The sequence below is a fragment of the Monodelphis domestica genome, chromosome 2, assembly GCF_027887165.1.
Source record: "Monodelphis domestica isolate mMonDom1 chromosome 2, mMonDom1.pri, whole genome shotgun sequence".
Taxonomy (NCBI): Eukaryota; Metazoa; Chordata; class Mammalia; order Didelphimorphia; family Didelphidae; genus Monodelphis; species Monodelphis domestica.
In genome coordinates this window covers 38919556-38938136 of record NC_077228.1, presented here as the reverse complement: position 1 = coordinate 38938136, position 18581 = coordinate 38919556, and the positions used below count along the sequence as shown (strand labels likewise).

The window sequence follows — 18581 nt, the reverse complement described above, 5'->3', positions numbered from 1 at the left end:
TGTGTTTCTTTGCTTCAAATGAGTTTCTTGTATGCAACATTGTAGGATTTTGGTTTTTAATACACTTTGCTACCTGTTTTATGGTTGAGTCCATCCCATGAACAATCACTTTTATGATTTCTTTCTGTTTATTTCCTTCCGTCCTGCTTCCCTTTCCCCACTACCATATTTATCCTTCTTTCTTTCTTCTTTCATAACTTGATCCCTTTCTCTATTTTGGTATAAGATGTGTGACTTGTCCATTTATAGAATAGCTTATCATCTCCTAAGCCAATGATGAGAGAGAATCTGATGCAAATTCTAGGCTTGAGCTGCAGGTTGCAACAATATGCTTACTTGTTCGATGTAGAAGGAAAAACAAGACACTTAACCAGCAATAGGAGAATTCAAACATTGTGTGTATGTATGTATATAATGAAATAAAGCTGCTATCTCATAGGATAATAAATCTAGGACTGGAAAGATCTCATTTCAGTATTTTTATATTTGAATCTAAAGCAAATTTTAAGGTTTTCTTTAGAAATCACTTTTAATACAAACTTGAGGAAGGAGAAAGTTGTTACATTCCATTAAAAGGATCTAATGGACCAGGGGAGGATATTTTAGTAGAGGAGATAGATGTATCATTGGATATTTTTTTTTCATTAAAAATTCAATAAATACCTAATATATACAAGATTATCTTATAGATCTTGGGAACACAAATTTGCAAAATTGTTTATTTTTGTCCTCAAAAAGTACATGTCCTAATCCTTTTGAGTTAGAGAAAGCTACAAATTCAGGATAGGATCTGGGCCAGCTCATCCACTTTCCAACTTTTTTTCACAATCTTGGGCCTAAATGACTCATAAAGTTGGTTTATTTACTCAAGGTAACATCTAACTGCCCCACTGGCTACTTGGTAATTCATACAGTGTTTTTATCTCAGCTCAGAATTTCTACTGATAGAGACTTGGGAGAATCTAGAGTAGCTTTTGCCCTACCCACAAGAATAAGTTTTGAAAGGAGGAAAAGGAGAGAGCAGTGTCGGGGCAAAGGGAGAAGGGAAGAAAGGTCAAGGGGGAAAGAAGATAATAAGAAGGAGTCATAGAACAAAAGAACTCCCACATGGGAAAGCATTATAGCAGTGACATTCTTGTTGACTGTGCCTTAACCCATCAAAATGTCCCTTTTCCCTTCTCCTTTTTTTGTTTTCTAGTTTCTGTTTCATGGTAGTTGTCTTCAAATAAATGAAGGGTTTTCAAAAGAAAGAGGGAATTAGACTAGGTAAGGTTATTCATATGGAACAGAGCTAAATGGCATTTTCAGGGAAGATGTCAGGTCCTCATAAGGAAAGACTTTCTAAACAAATAGAGCCATTCTAAAATGGAATGGGATGCCTTACCTACTAAGGGAGTGTATTCAGCATCCTTGGAGACCTTTGGAGTACAGTTCAATGGCCAGTTACTTGTCAGAGATGATGTAAAAGAGGCACATTCTTTGGACTAAGGTTGGATAAATGTTTTCTGAGGTACCTTTAATCAAACAATTGTATAATTCAATTATTATTTCAGTAATATGAGTCTCTTGTGCACTACCCCAAGGATGAATATTTCTCATTTAAATGAGATTATAGCCCTGTCTGAGTGAAATGCTAAAGTCCTTACATTCACAATATAATACAGTCACTTTGTGAATTATTGTTGTGAATCTGCTCCCGAAGAGCCTGAATTTCACGTTGTCTTTCGGCAATCTCCCTCCTTTGTTGCTCCTGGAGTAATTTTTCTTGTTCCTAAAGAGAAATAAGAACAAAAATGGTTCAAATGAAGATGAAAACAGAGGGGAATTCTCAGGTTTGGTAATTCAATTTAATCCCAACAAGCACTACAACTAGGGGCTGGATGGTGGGATACAAAGACAAAAACAGTAACAGTTCCTGCCTTCAGAGAAGTTACGTTCTACTGGGTTTCTTAGTGACTGATTGCCTTTAGCTCTAGCTACTTAATAACATTCTTCATTGAGCACCATTCTTATTTTTGAGGGATTTATAATATAGTTAGAGAAACTATATGAACACATAAAAAGAAAACCAACAATATAAAGCAAATATATTTCTGGCTTCAAGGAGAAGAGCAGAGAAGCACTTTGGAAACCCAGAAAAATGTTAGCATCTTGAGTGCTTTGAATTTTCCCTTCCTTCCCCCTTTTCCTACTTTCTTCTCTACCTATTTATTCACTTCCTTCTTTCCTTTCCTTTTTTCCTCATTTCTCCTTACTTCTGTTCTTCCTTACTTCACTCCCTCCCTCCCTTTTTCCCTCTCTTCTTCTTTCCTCCCTCTCTTTCTTCTCTAATTGTCCTCCTTCTTTTCCTTTCTGTCTTTCCCCCTCTATCTCCAAAGCCTAGCACAGTAATTGTACAGAGTAGACACTTAATAAATGTTTGCCAAATGGATGAAATAAAAGAGATAAGAGATGTCTTGAACTACAATGATCTTCTTTTAGGGCTCCAAAGTTTCATTATCTAAGGGTTGTAAGTAATCTCCATGTATTAGATTCATTAAGGTAAAAGAGGACAGATGTTGAACAGGGGCAATGTGTATAATACCTGCAGTCTCCTAGCCTGCTCTCTCTCTTGCTCTTCCAAGTACTTTCTCCTTTGGGCTTCCATTTCTTCAGCTAGTTGCCTTATTTGCTCTTGCTGTCTCTTTTCCTGTTCCCGCATCATCTCCTCTTGTCTCTTTAGCCTCATTTGTTGCTCTCTTGCAGCAGCAGCTGCAGCTTGTACTTTCTTCTCTTGCTCTGTAAAAGATTACAAAAATTTAACCAGAGGTAAAGGACTTCTTACTCCCCCAACCTTTTCCCCCTGGTGAGTATTGGTTTTACTTCATAGAGCAAACATATAGGACCTCTTCACTAGATTAACTAATATTTTCCTAAAGAGAGATGAAGATTTAGGAAGCAAAAAAAGAGTCTTTGTTGAATTAAAATGTTTCAAGGACATCAAGTCTTCTTGCATACTGTTCCCAAGGGTAGAAGACACAATTCTCAGGACTATTCAAGTTAGAGTCTCTTTCATATGTTTCTCACCTTCTTTCTCTCTTTTTTTTGCTGTAAGGGCTTGGTCTGCCTGCTTAATGGCTTCAGTTACAGTTTCCTTTGATTTCAAGTATTCTTCCAGAGTCTTCTTTGCCTGAAGTACAATGAATTTGGAACAAGAAATAGTGATGTGAGAGTAATGCCAAGGCTTGTCCATTCATTTCAGCAGAGCTTACTAATGACCATACTATGAATTATTCACCTTAGGGCTTGGAAAAGACCCTTAAAGTTACCTACATCCCCTTAATTGGCAACCTTGATTGGATCTATGGCCAAAGGGAAGATTTACCTGTATCCCCTTCCTGGGCTGTCGGTTGTACTCCTCTACAAGATTTTGCATGTTATCAAGGAAGGTGTCATAACCTCCTGGAAAAGAGAAGACTTTCTGCTTCACTGCTTCCTCCAGAGGACTGAAAATATCCAGAAGCAAAGCTGTGCACCGGTCTAAGGACTCTCTTTCATTTTGTTCACAGAAATCATGTAGCTTGTCTTCTAGACGAATCTTTAAAGTGATTAAATTTTTTAAAAAGATATAAAGGATACTACAGAATTATATAATTTCAGAAATGGAAAAGACCTCAGTAATTCTACCCCATGAACCCTTTACAACATGCCTCTGAAGTGAGTTTCTAGTCTTTGCTTGATGAATTCCAATGAAAGAGAACCCATCACCTCTCACTTTAAAGTGATTCTAATTATTAGGATGTTTTCCTTGAGAATATTTCCCTTCAGGAAATGTCAGGCACTTCTTAGAAAAATATATTGTCATAGAACCAAAATCTGTGGTCTCTTTGCACTTTTATAGGCAGTCAAATAGAAGACCTAATTTGGCCTCTGATCTGCTGGCCTGAGATCAACTCCTATTGGATCCTTCAATATATGAAGAGTACAAGTGTCTTAATCTCACATTTCCAGAAAGCCCTTCCTGCTACTGCCTTTATTTTGGAATGTGGCATGTAAAGCATATTATGATAATGCAGACCAAAAATCTCAAGTGGTCCTTTTATGTGTAACCCTTCAACTTCTCAAAACTTGAGACAGACAGACAGACAGACAGACAGACAGACAGATAGATAGGTAGGTAGGTAGATAGACAGGTAGGTAGATAGATTAGTTAGATTATCATATTATTCTAAATATATAGAGCACACAAGTGATGGAGCTTTTGATTAGGGTAATATTGAAAATGAAATGTCAAAGCCAGTATAATGAGATGAGGCTTTATAATTTATTAAGAGCTGTAACTCAAAAGAAAAGTTCTAAAATAGCAAAAATACCTCCAATGTTTTTTGGAATTTCTGATCCACATCCTTGAAAGAATTCTTCATGAAGACTTTAATGGCTTCCATTTTACAGACATTATGCACATTCAGTAGTTCTTCATGAGTTTCTGTGGGGAAGTTGACTGATTGCCTCATTATCTCTTCATAGTATGTATAGGCCCTTTGAACTGCAGCTGAGTTCTCTGTCTGAGACAGTGCTAGAACTGCGTTCTCCATACAAGGAACACCTCCACTGGTGATGGCCTGGACATAGGTAAGAATCAAGTTCCCTAGACCTAGAGAGGGAAGACAAATGGGGCTGTCACGAGAATGATCAGAGTGACCCTGTTTAAAAATGGGGCTGTACCTTTTTTCTTTTCCAGAGTGGAGAATAGGGGTTTCATTTCATTTCACAGAAAGGGAGCTTTCTGACAGAATCAGGTAGTATCAAGAGTGATGAGGAGAATGCTTAGAAAATTGGAAACAAGGAAGATGTTTTTGGTAACCAAAGCTCTGACAAATGTGGTATATGTGGCTGGTCTGGTACAAGCAGAGAGTCATTGCCTTTGTTTATGGTTACCCTAAGAAAACTCCTATCTGCTTCACTCTGGTGTTCCCTACAAATATCACAAGGAATCATGGGAAGTGCTGGTGAGGAAACTCACGGGGCCCATGGACCATGCCACCTCCTGGGAGAGTCTTGGCCTCAGAATTCTTGAAGATGTATTCACAGAAGTTTTTAGTGCTTTCCACAAAGTCACCATCAAGTTCATCATCATGAAGTTTCTCAAGCTTCTTGAGCATTTTAGTGTGGGCTGGTGGGACAAAGATGAAGCATTTCCTCTTTAGAAAGAACTTCTTGATACATATTTTGACTTCTTCACTTGTACCTAAGGAAGAGGAAGGAAGAATAATGTGGCATAGAGTGAAAGTTGGCCTAGAGGTCCGTCCCCTAAAATAAGACCTATCTAGAACATTTGACTCACTCCTAATTCTGAAGTCTGCAGGCATGAGGTTGATGAAAGAAAAATGACAAAATACTAGTCCCATGAATATAATCATCAGTTGAATCTACTCATCTAGAACCCTTCTATGACTTGCATCATATCCCCATCTGCCTTTTTTTTTTTTAAGGAACCTGAGGACTATAACTACACAATGATGAACTGCATAAAACAGTTTGAGGACTTTCCCCCACTGCCCAACCCTTAGTCACTGGGACCTTTCTTCAATTTCAGGGCATTCTCCAGGTACTGATCAGAGGTGATGGGCTCTCCATTGATTTCCAAGTCCAAGATAAAATCACGCACAGTCCACACAAAGTCTGGAAAGAGGCTTATCTGCTCAGTGCTGGAGGAGGATTTTTCCTTGATTTTATCTGTCAGTTCTGTCACATAGCTGGGGTGCTAATTAAGGAAAAGTGGTAGAGAAATAGTTTAACAGTCATCGTTCCTTCAATATCCCAATTCCCTAAAGTCTTTTACTTGCCCTTCCCTAGAATCATCATACTGGCATTTTGATCAAGAATATGAGATTTCCCCGACAATTACTGAATGTGTGTGTGTGTGTGTGTGTGTGTGTGTGTGTGTGTGTTAGAGTAGATCCATGTTTTCATTAGTATAGGAAACTCCCAGTGATTAATTTTCCCTTTACAAATACTATTGATTTATGCTGATGATTTACATTTAGGCTTCTCTAAACATTGAGTGGTTTACTTTGTCAGAAGTAGAATTATAAGATGGGTCTTCCTGACTGCAGAGGGGACTCTATCCACTAGGCCATGCTTCCAGTCTCTCTTAGTCTCTGTCTCTTCCTCCGTCTTTCTCTTCCTCCCTCCTTCCCTCCTTCTTTCTCTCCTCCCTCTCTCTCCTTCTCCCTCATTTTCTCTCTCTCCCCCTTTCTCCCTCCCTCCCTCATTTCCTCCCTTCTTTCCTCCCTTCTTTCCTTCCTTCCTTCCTTCCTTCCTTCCTTCCTTCCTTCCTTCCTTCCTTCCTTCCTTCCTTCCTTCCTTCCTTCCTTCCTTCCTTCCTTCCTTCCTTCCTTCCTTCCTTCCTTCCTTCTGTCCCTTCCTTCCTTCCATCCCTTCCTCCCTCCCTCTCCCTCTCTGTCCTTTCCCTCTCCCTTCCTCTCTCTCTCCTTCCCTCTGTCTCTCTCTCCTCTCCTTCCTTCTCTCTCCCCTTGTCCCTCTCTCTCTCTCCCCCTCCCTCCCTCCTTCTCTCCCTTCCTTCCCTTCTTCCCTCCCTCTCCCTTCCTCCCTCTCTCTCTCTCTCCTACTCCTTCTCTCTGTCTCTCTCACTCTTTGACTCTCACTCTCTGACTCTCCCTCTCTCTATACCCCATCTCTTACCCTACCCCTTTCTCTGTCTATTGTGATAAAGGATGAAAGGTTTGCAAAAACTGTTGCAAAAATTGAGAGATGCAAACCTCAGAGAATGATTGACAGGAGCATGTGACCAAGGGTCACATGGGAGCCTGAAGGATCTGGGAAAGTATTCTATTTGTCCAACAGACTTCTCTCCTGAAGGATCTCAGTTTAAGGCTGGAAGAAGATTTTTCTCCTGTGACCAACAGAGGAAAAAGCTTTTCTGGATCTGGTTTCTGGCAGCATCAGTAAGAAGATCTCTAGACTTACTTGGACATCTACCTACTCAGATCTTGGCCCATTTGATTGGACTCCTGGTGTGGGACTTGGGTATTGGAAAGTTAATGCTTAACTTAGTAAGATAGTTTAGATAGTTAATAGATATTAGCTTTTAAATTAAGTATAAGTTTACTGCTAAACCCATGTTCCTTCCTACCCTTTCCAAACAATAAATCAGAGTTTATTTGTATGTTCCCTCTTGTTCTTTCCTCACCTCAAATCCTACCATAACCCTATAGATGTCTATATATGTGTATATATGTAATATCTCTCTCTTTCTATCTCTCTCTATATAGATAGATATATTCAATGATGCAATAAAATATTAACTTTATAGAGGCCTCCTTAGTGAAGAAGAAAGCTATCCCTATCCTGCTTTGGTATTCCTTTGGGCAATAATAGGTAGCATTTGTATATGCATTAGAGTTTGCAAAGTGTCTTCTCATTTTATGCAAAAAGGATACTATAGCTCATCCATGGCCTGCTGGTTGATGGTGCCCATGCTGTTGTAGACAAAGGTGCTGCTCAGTAGCAGAGCCAAGACAAAGATCCAAGTGTCATTCGTGTTGTCACCCTGGAAGTCAAAACACATGATCTCAATTCAGTGCATGCATGGCTCTTTGCCATTTCTGTGAGATGCCCTAAATTAATGTGATTATGCATTTGGGAAAAACTAACTTATTTGGTCTTTGTTGCACCTGAGATTTATTAACAACAATATTCATTAACATTTGGTCAAGTATGGTGACATCCACTTCCTCTTACCTTCTCCACATCGCCTAGCCCCTCAGTGTCCAGAAGAATGAGAGTGTGATTTGGCTTCTTGGGATGAGGAACACACCACATCCAGATGCCCTTGGTGTGAGACTGCACTGTGGAGCCAAGGGAGAAACCTGCACAAGAGTTTGGAGAGATGATCCCCAATGGTAGCAATGTGAGAGTTTTGACATTTAGGACACATGAAAGATATTCCAATCTGAGTTGTTTTGTTTTTGGCTTTGTAATCCTAGTACTGAACCTGACATCTAACAGTCACTTAATAAAATACTTGATTGATTGCTGAATCTATTATCTCTATTAGTTTTTTTGTGTGCTAATTCTCTAGGGTTTGCTTACTAAACCTTCATGTTGTCTGTTGTTAAAATTTTAGAGGTTGAGACTGAATATAATAATTATAGGTCACCAAGGATTTTACTTATAAAATTCTAAAATGAAATACTCAAGTCAGAATGGAGTTTTATGGTGATTTAATTACAACAGGAGGAATAAATTAAAAGAGGGAAAGAGAGAGAGGGAGAGAAAGAGAGTTAGTTCAACTGTTCCAGCTCAGCCTGAGCCGGAGGCAGGAGGTTTGGTCCCAGGTTTGGCCTGGGAGCCAAACAGAAAAGGGAGTCAGTCCTTATCACTCACCCACATGACCAATTGAAGGAAAGCTGTCTGAGGGGCTCCACTAAGCTCGAGTTCCAGGATCGAATTGGCACCTCGCCCTCTCCACAGGAAGTCACGAGAACCTCAGAGTCAGTTCTCTACCTTACTTCTTGCGTTTCACATGTGCCAATGGTAGCTCAAGCTTAGCTTAGGACAGCCCAGGGGGGCAGTTAGTTGTTCCTGACTTGTCATTTTCTAGCACATGCCCGTGTAGTGTGGGTGTGCACATGCCTGGGTGCTAGACCAAGTAAGATGGAGAGAATTTAAAAACCACACTATAAGGGATTTTTTTAAACCCTTACCTTCTACCTTAGAATTGAGTATCGGTTATAAGGCAGAAGAGTGTTAAGGGCTAGGCACTTGGAGTTGTGACTTTCCCAGGAAAGTGTCCGAGTTCAGGTTTGAACCCAGGACCTCTCATCTCCAGGTCTGGCTTCTGAGGGTTTATTTTTATTACTTCTTAATTATTAGCCACATCTTTCTTTTCTTTTTTTTAAAATCTCTATTATTTCTAGAATCATATGAAATAATAGAGAGGAGTCATCCTTGCACTATTCCTACATTCATTGTAAAACTTCAAGTATTTTCCCATTGAAAATAACATTACTTTTTGCTTTGATAGAAATATTTGTATTAACATATTTATATTTGGATAGAAACATTTATATAAAATATAAATCACATATGCATATATATATATATAAATATATATATATATATATATATATATACCACAATGGAATGACCTTTATTAAATTGAAGAATTGCCATCATTCTTAAGATGGGCACGGCCAGCACATTGGGTGGAACTTTGCTCATCTTCTATTAGAAAGGGGTTGGGAGGAAGTCCTTGAAGAACACCAAAAAAACCCATTTAAATCCCCAGGTATAAGAGTGATCGCTGACAGTTCCCTGAAAGTATCACTGCTTTACCATCTCAGCTAATGCCCAGGGATCAGCTCTTCATTCTGACAGGTATTATTTGATTCTGTGAGTAGGACCTCCCCCTGGCTGCAGATATTCCTCTTCTCTCCTGTCTGTGCCGCTGGTTTGGTCATTTTACATCACTCACATCCCCTACTGAATTTGATAGTGAAAAATGTTAATATTTTGCTAATAAAGAATTTAATTAAAACAGATGTTTGGGTAATAAGCTGAGCCTGGGTGACAGATACGGTCCCTTAGTGTACTGATCAAGTCTGAGACTAAATTCCCTGAAAGCTGCAACTGCAACCACTCTTTAGAGAAAGTAGAGGCTGGGTTACTGAAACTCTTCAGTGGCAGAGAATTCCTTCCCTCTTAGATCTGTGAATTGCTGATCAAAACTGAGCAGGTAGGTGCTGCAGGGACTGTAGTACTGGGCCTGGAATCAGGTAGCCTTGAGTTCAAATTCAGCTTCATACACTAATAGCTGTGTGACCCTGGGCAAGTTTTCTCATCTATAAAATGAGCTGGAGAAAATAATGATAATCTATTACAGTATCCTTGCCAAGAAAACCCCAAATGAGGCCATAGCATCAGATGTGATGGAAAAAAACTGAATGACTGAGGCTAAGATGGGGACTCTTGGTAGCTTTACAGGCAGGGTTGTCAGCCTTCCCTAAAGAAAAAATATTCACACTAAGAAGAGGCCGTAAGTCTTTATGATCCAAGTTCTCCATTATATGTTCAATTCTGTTTTTTTTTCCTTTTTTTGTTTGTCTTTCTGTTAGACATATCTAGCTCTGGGAAATGAACTTTAAAGTCTGCTAATTATCGTGTTATTATCTATGCCTTTTTTTCTAATTCAGTTAATATTTTAAAATAAAGTTAGTTGCTATGCTATTTGGTACATATATACTTAGTGTAGTATTGCTTCATTGTCTGTGTTTTCTTTAATCATAATATAGTTTCCCATATATCTATGCAGGTAGTACAAATTTTTATTTTTGTTTTGTTTTATAGTTTCACTTCAGAATTGTTCTGATGCAAAGTAACTTTTGTTCCTTTATTTCATTTTCATTCTATGTGAATATTTATTTTTAGTTGTGCATCTTTGTTGGGTTCTGTTTTCTCAGCGATTCTGCCACTCAACTTCATTTGATTAGATTATATATCCAGTCCACATTTCAGATTATAGTTATTTAGTATGTCTACTCCTTTAATTCATTTTGTATTTATTTTGTCTCTTTTTAAATCAGCATTTTGAACATGAGAATTTTTTTCATTTTTTAGTTTCAACTATTTTGATGCTAACTCTCCTAGGATCATGTTGTGAAATTCCCTTATTAATTATAAAACTTCAATATGTTCATTAGCTAATGAATTAGCTCTGTGTTCCACCTCAATTTATATATTCCTCATTTGATTAACTGGAGAATCTTCTTTCTTCATAAGCTTAGATTCTTTTCTATCCTGATATCAATCCTTCTCCCCCAGCCCCCAATCATCCAATTCCTAGACTTAAACATTGAAATTATTGACAATACCATATACTTTCAGCATAATCAACAAGGAAAAAAGGTTAGAGAAGATTATTTATAACATCTTAGTTGAGAGAAGGTCATAGCCAAAGTAACTTTCAGTGACTAACCACGACTATCTTTTCAATTACTGAAACCTAGTCCCACCATTCAGTTCTTTCATGATACCAATTAAAACTCTTCTCCAAAATCCTTTTTCATATTTCTCTGCAAGATATAATTTATATTCAAATATCTCTGCAAACAAATTATTTTACTTTTTTCTCTCTCCTCTTCAGATACCGAATCTCTCCTTCACAACTTTTAGACTCCAATTTTTCTCAAGGACTTCCTATAGAATGGCAGAAACATAGGCTCTAGTTTCTGTGAGAGAGGTTTTTGCATTTGATGTTACACCAGTGTATTCCCACTCGGTCTTCCCTACTCCCATATTCTTATCCCATTTCTGTTTGACTGGCCCATTCTAAATTCTTTGAAATTATTTATTTTGTTAATTTCTCAGTTTATTATTTATTTTTTCCTCTCTCTCTCTCTCTCTCTCTCTCTCTCTCTCTCTCTCTCTCTCTCTCTCTCTCTCTCTCTCTCTCTCACCTTTCCTCTCACAATCCAGTTAAGAATGTGGTCCAAAAATCTTCCTTTCAAACTCTCGTATTAAGTAGTAAAGTGAGGAAAAAATTAGCCAACACAATAATTTCAATCATCTCAGCAGAGCTGCTATAGAATGTCAAAATATACAGCTCTAGTTTTCTTTGTTAAGATGATGCCATCTTCAACAATGCCATAACCAATTAAGTAAATGTTCTCTGTGGTCAATGCTTTTTTCTCTTTTTTCCTTTTTGTTGCTACTCGCTTTGTCATACTCATTACTTTTCTAGACTATTGAATTTTAATTCTCTGATTCATGGATTCTACCTTTATTTTGTTTTTTATGCTCACCACATCCCTAATTAAAGAAAAAGCTCTGTAATGTCAAATTTGACCACTCTTTTCAGTTTTCTTTCTACGTTATTATACTTGAAAGGAATATGGAGCACTAAGAAGGAAACCTTGCCGATAATGGTCCATTCATCCTTATCTCTTAAGACCTTAACCTGATCCAAATGAATAATATTTAATATTATTCATAGCTTTGCCTATTTGACTTACCAGTTTTCTGCCCAGCCAACCTGTTCATCAGGTAGGATTTTCCAGTTCGATAGAGTCCCACAATTGCCACCACCACCACAGGCTGAGTAACGGTATCAAGGATATCTAGTGCTTCCTGTTTCACCACAAATTGCCCTTTACTGTTCTCAATTAGGCAGACTGGGGCTGGCATTGAAAGACTGCTGGCCATGTTGGAGGTGTCCTACCTGCAAATGCAAAGACAACTCAACTAGCATCTGGAAACAGTGGTTACTTCTAAATCCTGACCTAGGAAACAGCATTCACAGGGTCTTATTCCTATCCTTCTGCCCCTCCAGGCAAAACCAGAGGACCTCCTGTCTCTCTCTCCCCATTAACACCATTACCTCTTCCCATGTTTCTCTGCGACTCTGAAACCAGCTTAGATTGCAAAAAAAAAAAATTAGAATCTTTGACATTTATATCATCATAGATTTGGAGTTGGAAGTGACCTGCTTCTTCTTTGTATGCCCTTCTTTCCAGTCACATAATCGATGCCCTAGTTCAGGCTCTCATCATCTCTTGCTTGGACATTGCAATAGTCTCCTAATAGTCCTTCCCTCAGAGAACTTACATTTGAAAGAAGGAATCAATGTATACATGTTTAAGTACATGCAGGATATGTACAAAATAAAGACAGGGTAAATTTGGAGGGGAGACACCAGCAGCTGGACTGATTAAGAAAGGCATCATGTAGGAGGTGACACATGAGCTCAGCCTTGAAGGAACTTAAGAATTCATAAAGAAGGGGGAAGATCATATTCTAGGAGTAAGGTTCAGTCTCTGAAAAGATTCAGAAAATCCGAAAATATGACATTGTATGAGAAAAAGAGAAAGAAAATCTGTCTGGCCAGCTTGAATCAATGCGTATAAAGCTAGAAAAGTTGTTTGAGACAGGTAAATGCTGATAACAAAAAATAATGGCTTTTACCTTGGCAAATCCCTTTACATACATCATTCAGTTTGATTCCACATTTGTTGGCCGAATAAATCTTCACCTAGTCGCCTCCCAAAGAAGCAGATGTGAGGGTAACATTCATTCTCACAAGTGGAGAGTACGCTAGTTAGTATCCATTGCTTGAACCCTGAAGTGGTTTCATCTCCCTGAGAGCCTACAATGAATTAACCATAGAGTTCACCGCTGTGGAATGGACAGAGAAAAGTACCAGTTCTTGTCCTTGAGGGATTCTGTCTCCAACTGAGAAGACATATCCAGTTGGGCACACACAGGACACCAACGTTTATTTATGCTTTATATACTGATTACAATGATTAAGTTGAACATCTGTGAAGGAATCAGTAGGTTTTCCAAATTCTATGACTTTTGGACCATTCACAGGTTGAGATGGCATCTCTGCCTGTTTGGGCTGCTGCCCAAACATTCTTTTGTATCTTTTTGCATTTTGTATTTCTGAAAACACCTAGCACAGTGCCTGGCACATAGTAGATACAATGTAAATGACTGCTTTCTTCTCCTGCCATTTTAAAGGGTTGAGGTGGTTGGATCTACATGGTCTTGTCCTGGATCCTTGGGTTGTTATGCTAAAATTAATCTCCTAGAGTTCAGCCCTACCCTCTTGCTCTTGGATTTTTAAGATTTGGAGTATAGGGTCTTCAGGGCCCTTTATTGCATCTGTGGAAAGAATGCAATGATGCTAGGTTACCTGGGATGTCCCTGGCTGAGAGCTATGGAATTAGGTTGATTGGCACTGCTATGTCCCTGGTTGCTCTCTGCTGTCATTTCCCAGTATTTCTGATTTGCTCACCCACTGGGTTTCATGCCACTTTCATGTTTTCTTGATAAGAGGAACAAACATTTATTTAAGTGCAAGGTACTTCAGTAAGTGTTTTACAAAAATTATCTAATTTGACCTCACAACAACCCTGTGAGGTAGATATTATCTTTATTTTGCAGTTGAGGACACTGAGGTAGGCAGATGCTAGGTGACCTTTTATTCTTACTTGGCTGCTAAGTAATTGCCTGAGGCTAGAATTGAAGTGAATTCTTCCTGATTCCAGGTCCAAAGCTCTAACTACTGTACCACCTAAATGCCTCCATTATTCCATCTCCAGTTGTACTGGAGGGATTACCATTCCAATCGCCCATTGGCTTCTGGCTGACTTTACAGTTCTGAGGGTGAAGAAGCCACCAACGACAGTTTTTCATTAGATTTCTTCATCGTTATTTTATCTGGACCTAGGAGTGGGAATATATGAGAGCTGGATGGTTGGCTTCTTGTTTAGATAGCCAGTTTGTCTGGAAGGTCATTTACTGACCTCAATGAGGAATTAAATCTGAGATCTTCTTTCCAATTTTCAATGCAATTTAAAATGATCTCTAATTTATCCTCTCTCTATTTCTACATAGTTGTTTGATGAGTGACTTTTCCATTAGCCTGTGTACTCTTGGATAGTGGGGACTTTTGGGGGGGGGACATTTATTATTTTACTAGTACTTCACACAGAACCTGGCTTAGGATGGGACCTTAATAAAAGCATGTTGATTTAACTTCTCCTACCATGTCATGAATGACTACTTTTCCTATTAACCAATCAGTTAAAGAGAAAGGAGAAATACCTTTAACTCTCCTTAAAAAATCAAATTTAGGGGGCAGCTGGGCAACTCCGTGGATTGAGAGCCAGGCTTAGAGATGGGACGTGCTGGGTTCAAGTCTGTCCTCAGACATTTCCCAGCTATGTGACCCTGGGCAAGTCACTTGACCCCCATTGCCTAGCCCTTACCACTCTTCTGCCTTAGAATCAATACACAGTATTGATTCTAAGAGAGAAGGTGAAGGTTTAAAAAAATCAAATTTAAGCAATCACCAATCTATCTAGGTGCCTATGGCCCCTCACAAATCTAGGCAGCCTTTTACTTGTCTCTAGGCAATTCCCCATACTCAGGAGTTCCTGGTGGTAAGGTCTATCAGCCATGCCCTTTAGGAGCAAATAAACATCTTGAGCTATTTTCCTCCTCAGTCTCCCAGAGAGGGAAATATCTAATCTGGAGGAAAGTCTGGATCCAAGACACAGATTGCTCTTCTGGCTACTGGTTCCTCCTTTCTTGCTTACTATTTTGCTCCTGTTTGGGGGTCTCTGATCACCGTGGGTCTTCCCATTCCTTCCTGGTCTGGTTGGCTCTTTGGTCTGGCTGTAGAGCATGTCAATTATATGTTGGATTGCTAGAAAGGCCCCACTGGAGCCGTTTCTCCATCTCATCTCTGTACTCTGTTTTGTTGACTTCTCTATGGAGACAGTGTCCTAAAATAGAAAGACTCCACATTTGTTTGGAGATGTGGCTCATAATTTGCTCTCTTGCCCTTTTGTTTACAAATAAGTTTCATTCTTATTAAATATTTTCTATTTCAATTCTGGGCTTAGACCGAGTGCATTAGCATTCTGAATATTTGAAAGCCTAGGCTTGAGTTAGTTTCAGAAGTTTCCAGTTTTCAGACTGAGTAGAGCACAAATAAGCCAAGATAGATAAATTGTCATTAAAAGATCCTATGGACTGAAACCAAGATGGAGAAGATCCAGAGGAGACAGTACCACAGTGTCTAATTATAGTAAATGTGAAAATTTGTGCTATAGAATGAGATTTTGGACAGAAGGCTTAGCAGTGACAGTGAGCTGCTGATTCATATTAAGGTCTTTTCCTCTGTCTTTCTTTTCCTCAACTAAACCATAATAGGAAATCTGGACAATTTTATGAGTTGTTATCACAGACAATCTTTTTTCTTTAAGCCCTTGCCTTCCACCTTAGAATCAAGATTGCGTATTGGTTCCAAGACAGAAGAGTGGTCAGGAATAGGCAATGGGGGTCAAGTGACTTGCCCAGGGTCACACAGCCAGGATGTGTCTGAGGCCAGATTTGAACCTAGGACCTCCCATCTCTAGGCCTTGCTCTCACTCTCCTGATCCACCCAGATGCCCCTGACAATATTAAAATAGTTTAGCTTCCAAGACATTCTGTGTGTAATAGAATAGGTAAACTGACTAAACTATTGCTGTTGTTGCAATGACTGATGTACTCTGGCTTGTGACTAAAGAGCTGCTGGTATGGGGGCACACTTGACGATACCTAGTTACAATGGGGATAGAAGTACTTTGAGAGACACTGAGAGATACTGCTACAGAGATGGAGGGATGCTGATACAGGGGACTGCTCTCGGGTTGGCCTACTGATCACTATTTGAGGCTAATGGATCAATCTATTTTTCCTACCCTCTTCCTCCCTCACTCCCTCTCCTTCCTGCCTCCCTCAGTTCTTCTTGAAGCCTTTGGCTTCTTCCCTCCCCCTGAGTGAACTATAAAGATACTCTTTTCTTTTCCTTTTCAAGTTGGGGGGGGTATTGGGAAACAGGATGGGAAACTGAGGTAAGAGGGATGAGGGTGTCCCTAATATAAAATGAAGATTATGAGGGCTTGGGAAGTCACAACTGTGACAGAGAGACAGTCAGAGATGGAGGACAGCAGTTAAAACCTTCTTTCTTGGTCAGTCAAAAACCAAGAGTGAGAGAGAGAGAGAGAGAGAGAGAGAGAGAGAGAGAGAGAGAGAGAGAGAGAGAGAGAGAGAGAGAGAGAGAGAGAGAGAGTCAGAGCCCCCAAAGCTAAACCAGCCCCCCAAAGGTCCTTCAGCCAGCTTCAACAACAGAGAGAGACCAAGTTTCTCCCCTGGTCAGCTTCAACTGCCAGAGAGAGACAAAATCCAAGTATCAGTTTATCCCAGAGAGCGCAAAGCCAAAAATCTCAGTTGGTCAGTAAACCCAGAGTCCAAGTCCAAAGTCCCTGCTTCTTTCCTCTGTGTGGCCAGACCCCCAACTGCCTCTCCTGGGAACATTCCATTTGGAATCTTCTCCTTGATTGACAGACAGATAATCACCTTGGTGTGCATGCAGGCTTGCCCTGAAAATCCTTGATTTTGCAGATAAGGTCCCCAGCCTTGGTTCTTGCCTCTTGGCTTGTCCTACAAAACCTCTCTCTCTTCAAGTCTCTACCACATGTGCCAAACTTACCTCTTTTTACCTCAGTACCTAGAATGACGTGCCACATGAAGTGAAAACAGTCAATATTGTGAAGTCACTGGTCGACCAGACCAAGAATAAGATTTTGCCAATTGCTGAGGATGCTGAGGACCAACCATGTTCTATTTTAGGGAAAATGCCTGGTGCACCCACCTTCCCCCTCAAACTCCAGACAAAGATTTTACATAAGGGAGCACATCTGCTTTACAATTTCTGACAGGTTTGTTTGGAGAGAAAAGTACAGAAAAATTCTTACCACTTCTTCACTTCACGATGTCTGTCTTCTGTGTTTTAAAGGTTCAGTGACTCCCTTGATGGGTTTTTTTTTAAAAAATCTTGTTATTCCTTGACTCTGATTCTGTCCTGCTTTCTTTATCTCTTTGAAGCTCTCTAATCACTGTACGAGGAGAGCTTCCAATTTTAAAAAAGATTTCTGAGCAGCGTAAAAAAAATGAAATGATGTAGAGGAAACTGAAACTGAAAATTGCAACAAGTAGTTTGTGTGAGTGGCTGAGTGAGGCAATGAAGAGAATTACTGAGGGGGATGCCAAAGGAAACTGGGAAGGATCATTTAAGGTTATGTCAACATTCACTGATTTCCACCCATAGAGGAGAATTTTGGATTATCTAAAATAGAAGATTATCTAAACATACTGATGTGTGTCCTTGGAAGATATGTTGCAATTATTTGGATATGTGTGTTTATTTGGGAAATCAGCTTTTTAAAAAAAGAGACATGAAGCAAATGAAGTTGTCTAATTCCTTTCTCTTGAGTATTTCCTTCATTCATTCCTTTTATTTCTCCCATTTAAGTTGATGGTGTCATGCTGTCCAATGTAAACTATGGGGTTAATCTAAGTTGTCTTTCTTTGGTTCTACAACTCTGAGATATTTTGTTTTCAAAGTGATCACAGGATGATAGATTCAGAACTGACAGGGACCTTAGAGATCATAGCATCGAATGACAGTAAGCAGCTTAGTGATCTAAGATCTAAGAGCTGTCAAGTACCTTAGGGATCAAAAAATATTAGAGAAACAATGGAACATTACACGAAAGAAGATGATAATAAGAACATGCAAGAGCATGGAGGATGGAGCAAAAAAGTTCCTTTTTTTAAAAAAAGTTTTTGTTGATGTTTTTTCTCATATCACCATAATTATCCATAGCGTTCTTCATCCTCCCTCTCTCAGAGTATCTTTTAACAGTATAAATAGTATTCTTGAAAGAAGAGAAAAAATAGCACAATGATTAATGTATTTTTCAAAAGTGAAAGTATGTGCAACATATTATGTCTTTGAAACTCCACCACCATAAAAGGAAGGGTTTTCATATCTCTTCCTTTGAGACATGCTTGATTTTTATAATTTTGTTGGATTCTATTTTCATTTGTGTGTGTTTTCTTTTCGTTTACATTGTTTTAGTTATTGTGTGTGTATCTGCCTACTCCATCCTACATTAACATAGTGCCTGTAGTAAGTGCTATATAATGTCATCATCAGCTGATAGATCTTTTTATGCTTCTCC

General features: G+C 39.1%; 1 protein-coding gene across 2 annotated transcripts; it reads right to left on the bottom strand.

Moving 5' to 3' along the window:
• Positions 1-690: 690 nt before the first annotated feature.
• On the bottom strand, positions 691-17580 carry LOC100027544 (guanylate-binding protein 1-like). 2 transcript variants are annotated; one of them, XM_016429837.2, is made up of 12 exons: positions 17313-17580; positions 12964-13144; positions 12015-12220; positions 7744-7871; positions 7443-7552; positions 5560-5735; positions 5003-5227; positions 4353-4633; positions 3365-3577; positions 3067-3169; positions 2585-2778; positions 691-1771 (listed from the first exon to the last, which is right to left on the bottom strand). In XM_016429837.2, exons 3-12 carry the CDS (start codon positions 12202-12204, stop codon positions 1649-1651), a joined length of 1743 nt encoding a protein of 580 aa, XP_016285323.1. In that variant the 5' UTR covers positions 12205-12220; positions 12964-13144; positions 17313-17580; the 3' UTR covers positions 691-1648. The 2 variants fall into 2 exon arrangements, with proteins under 2 accessions (XP_016285323.1, XP_016285324.1); XM_016429838.2 differs by lacking the exon at positions 12964-13144.
• Positions 17581-18581: the final 1001 nt, after the last annotated feature.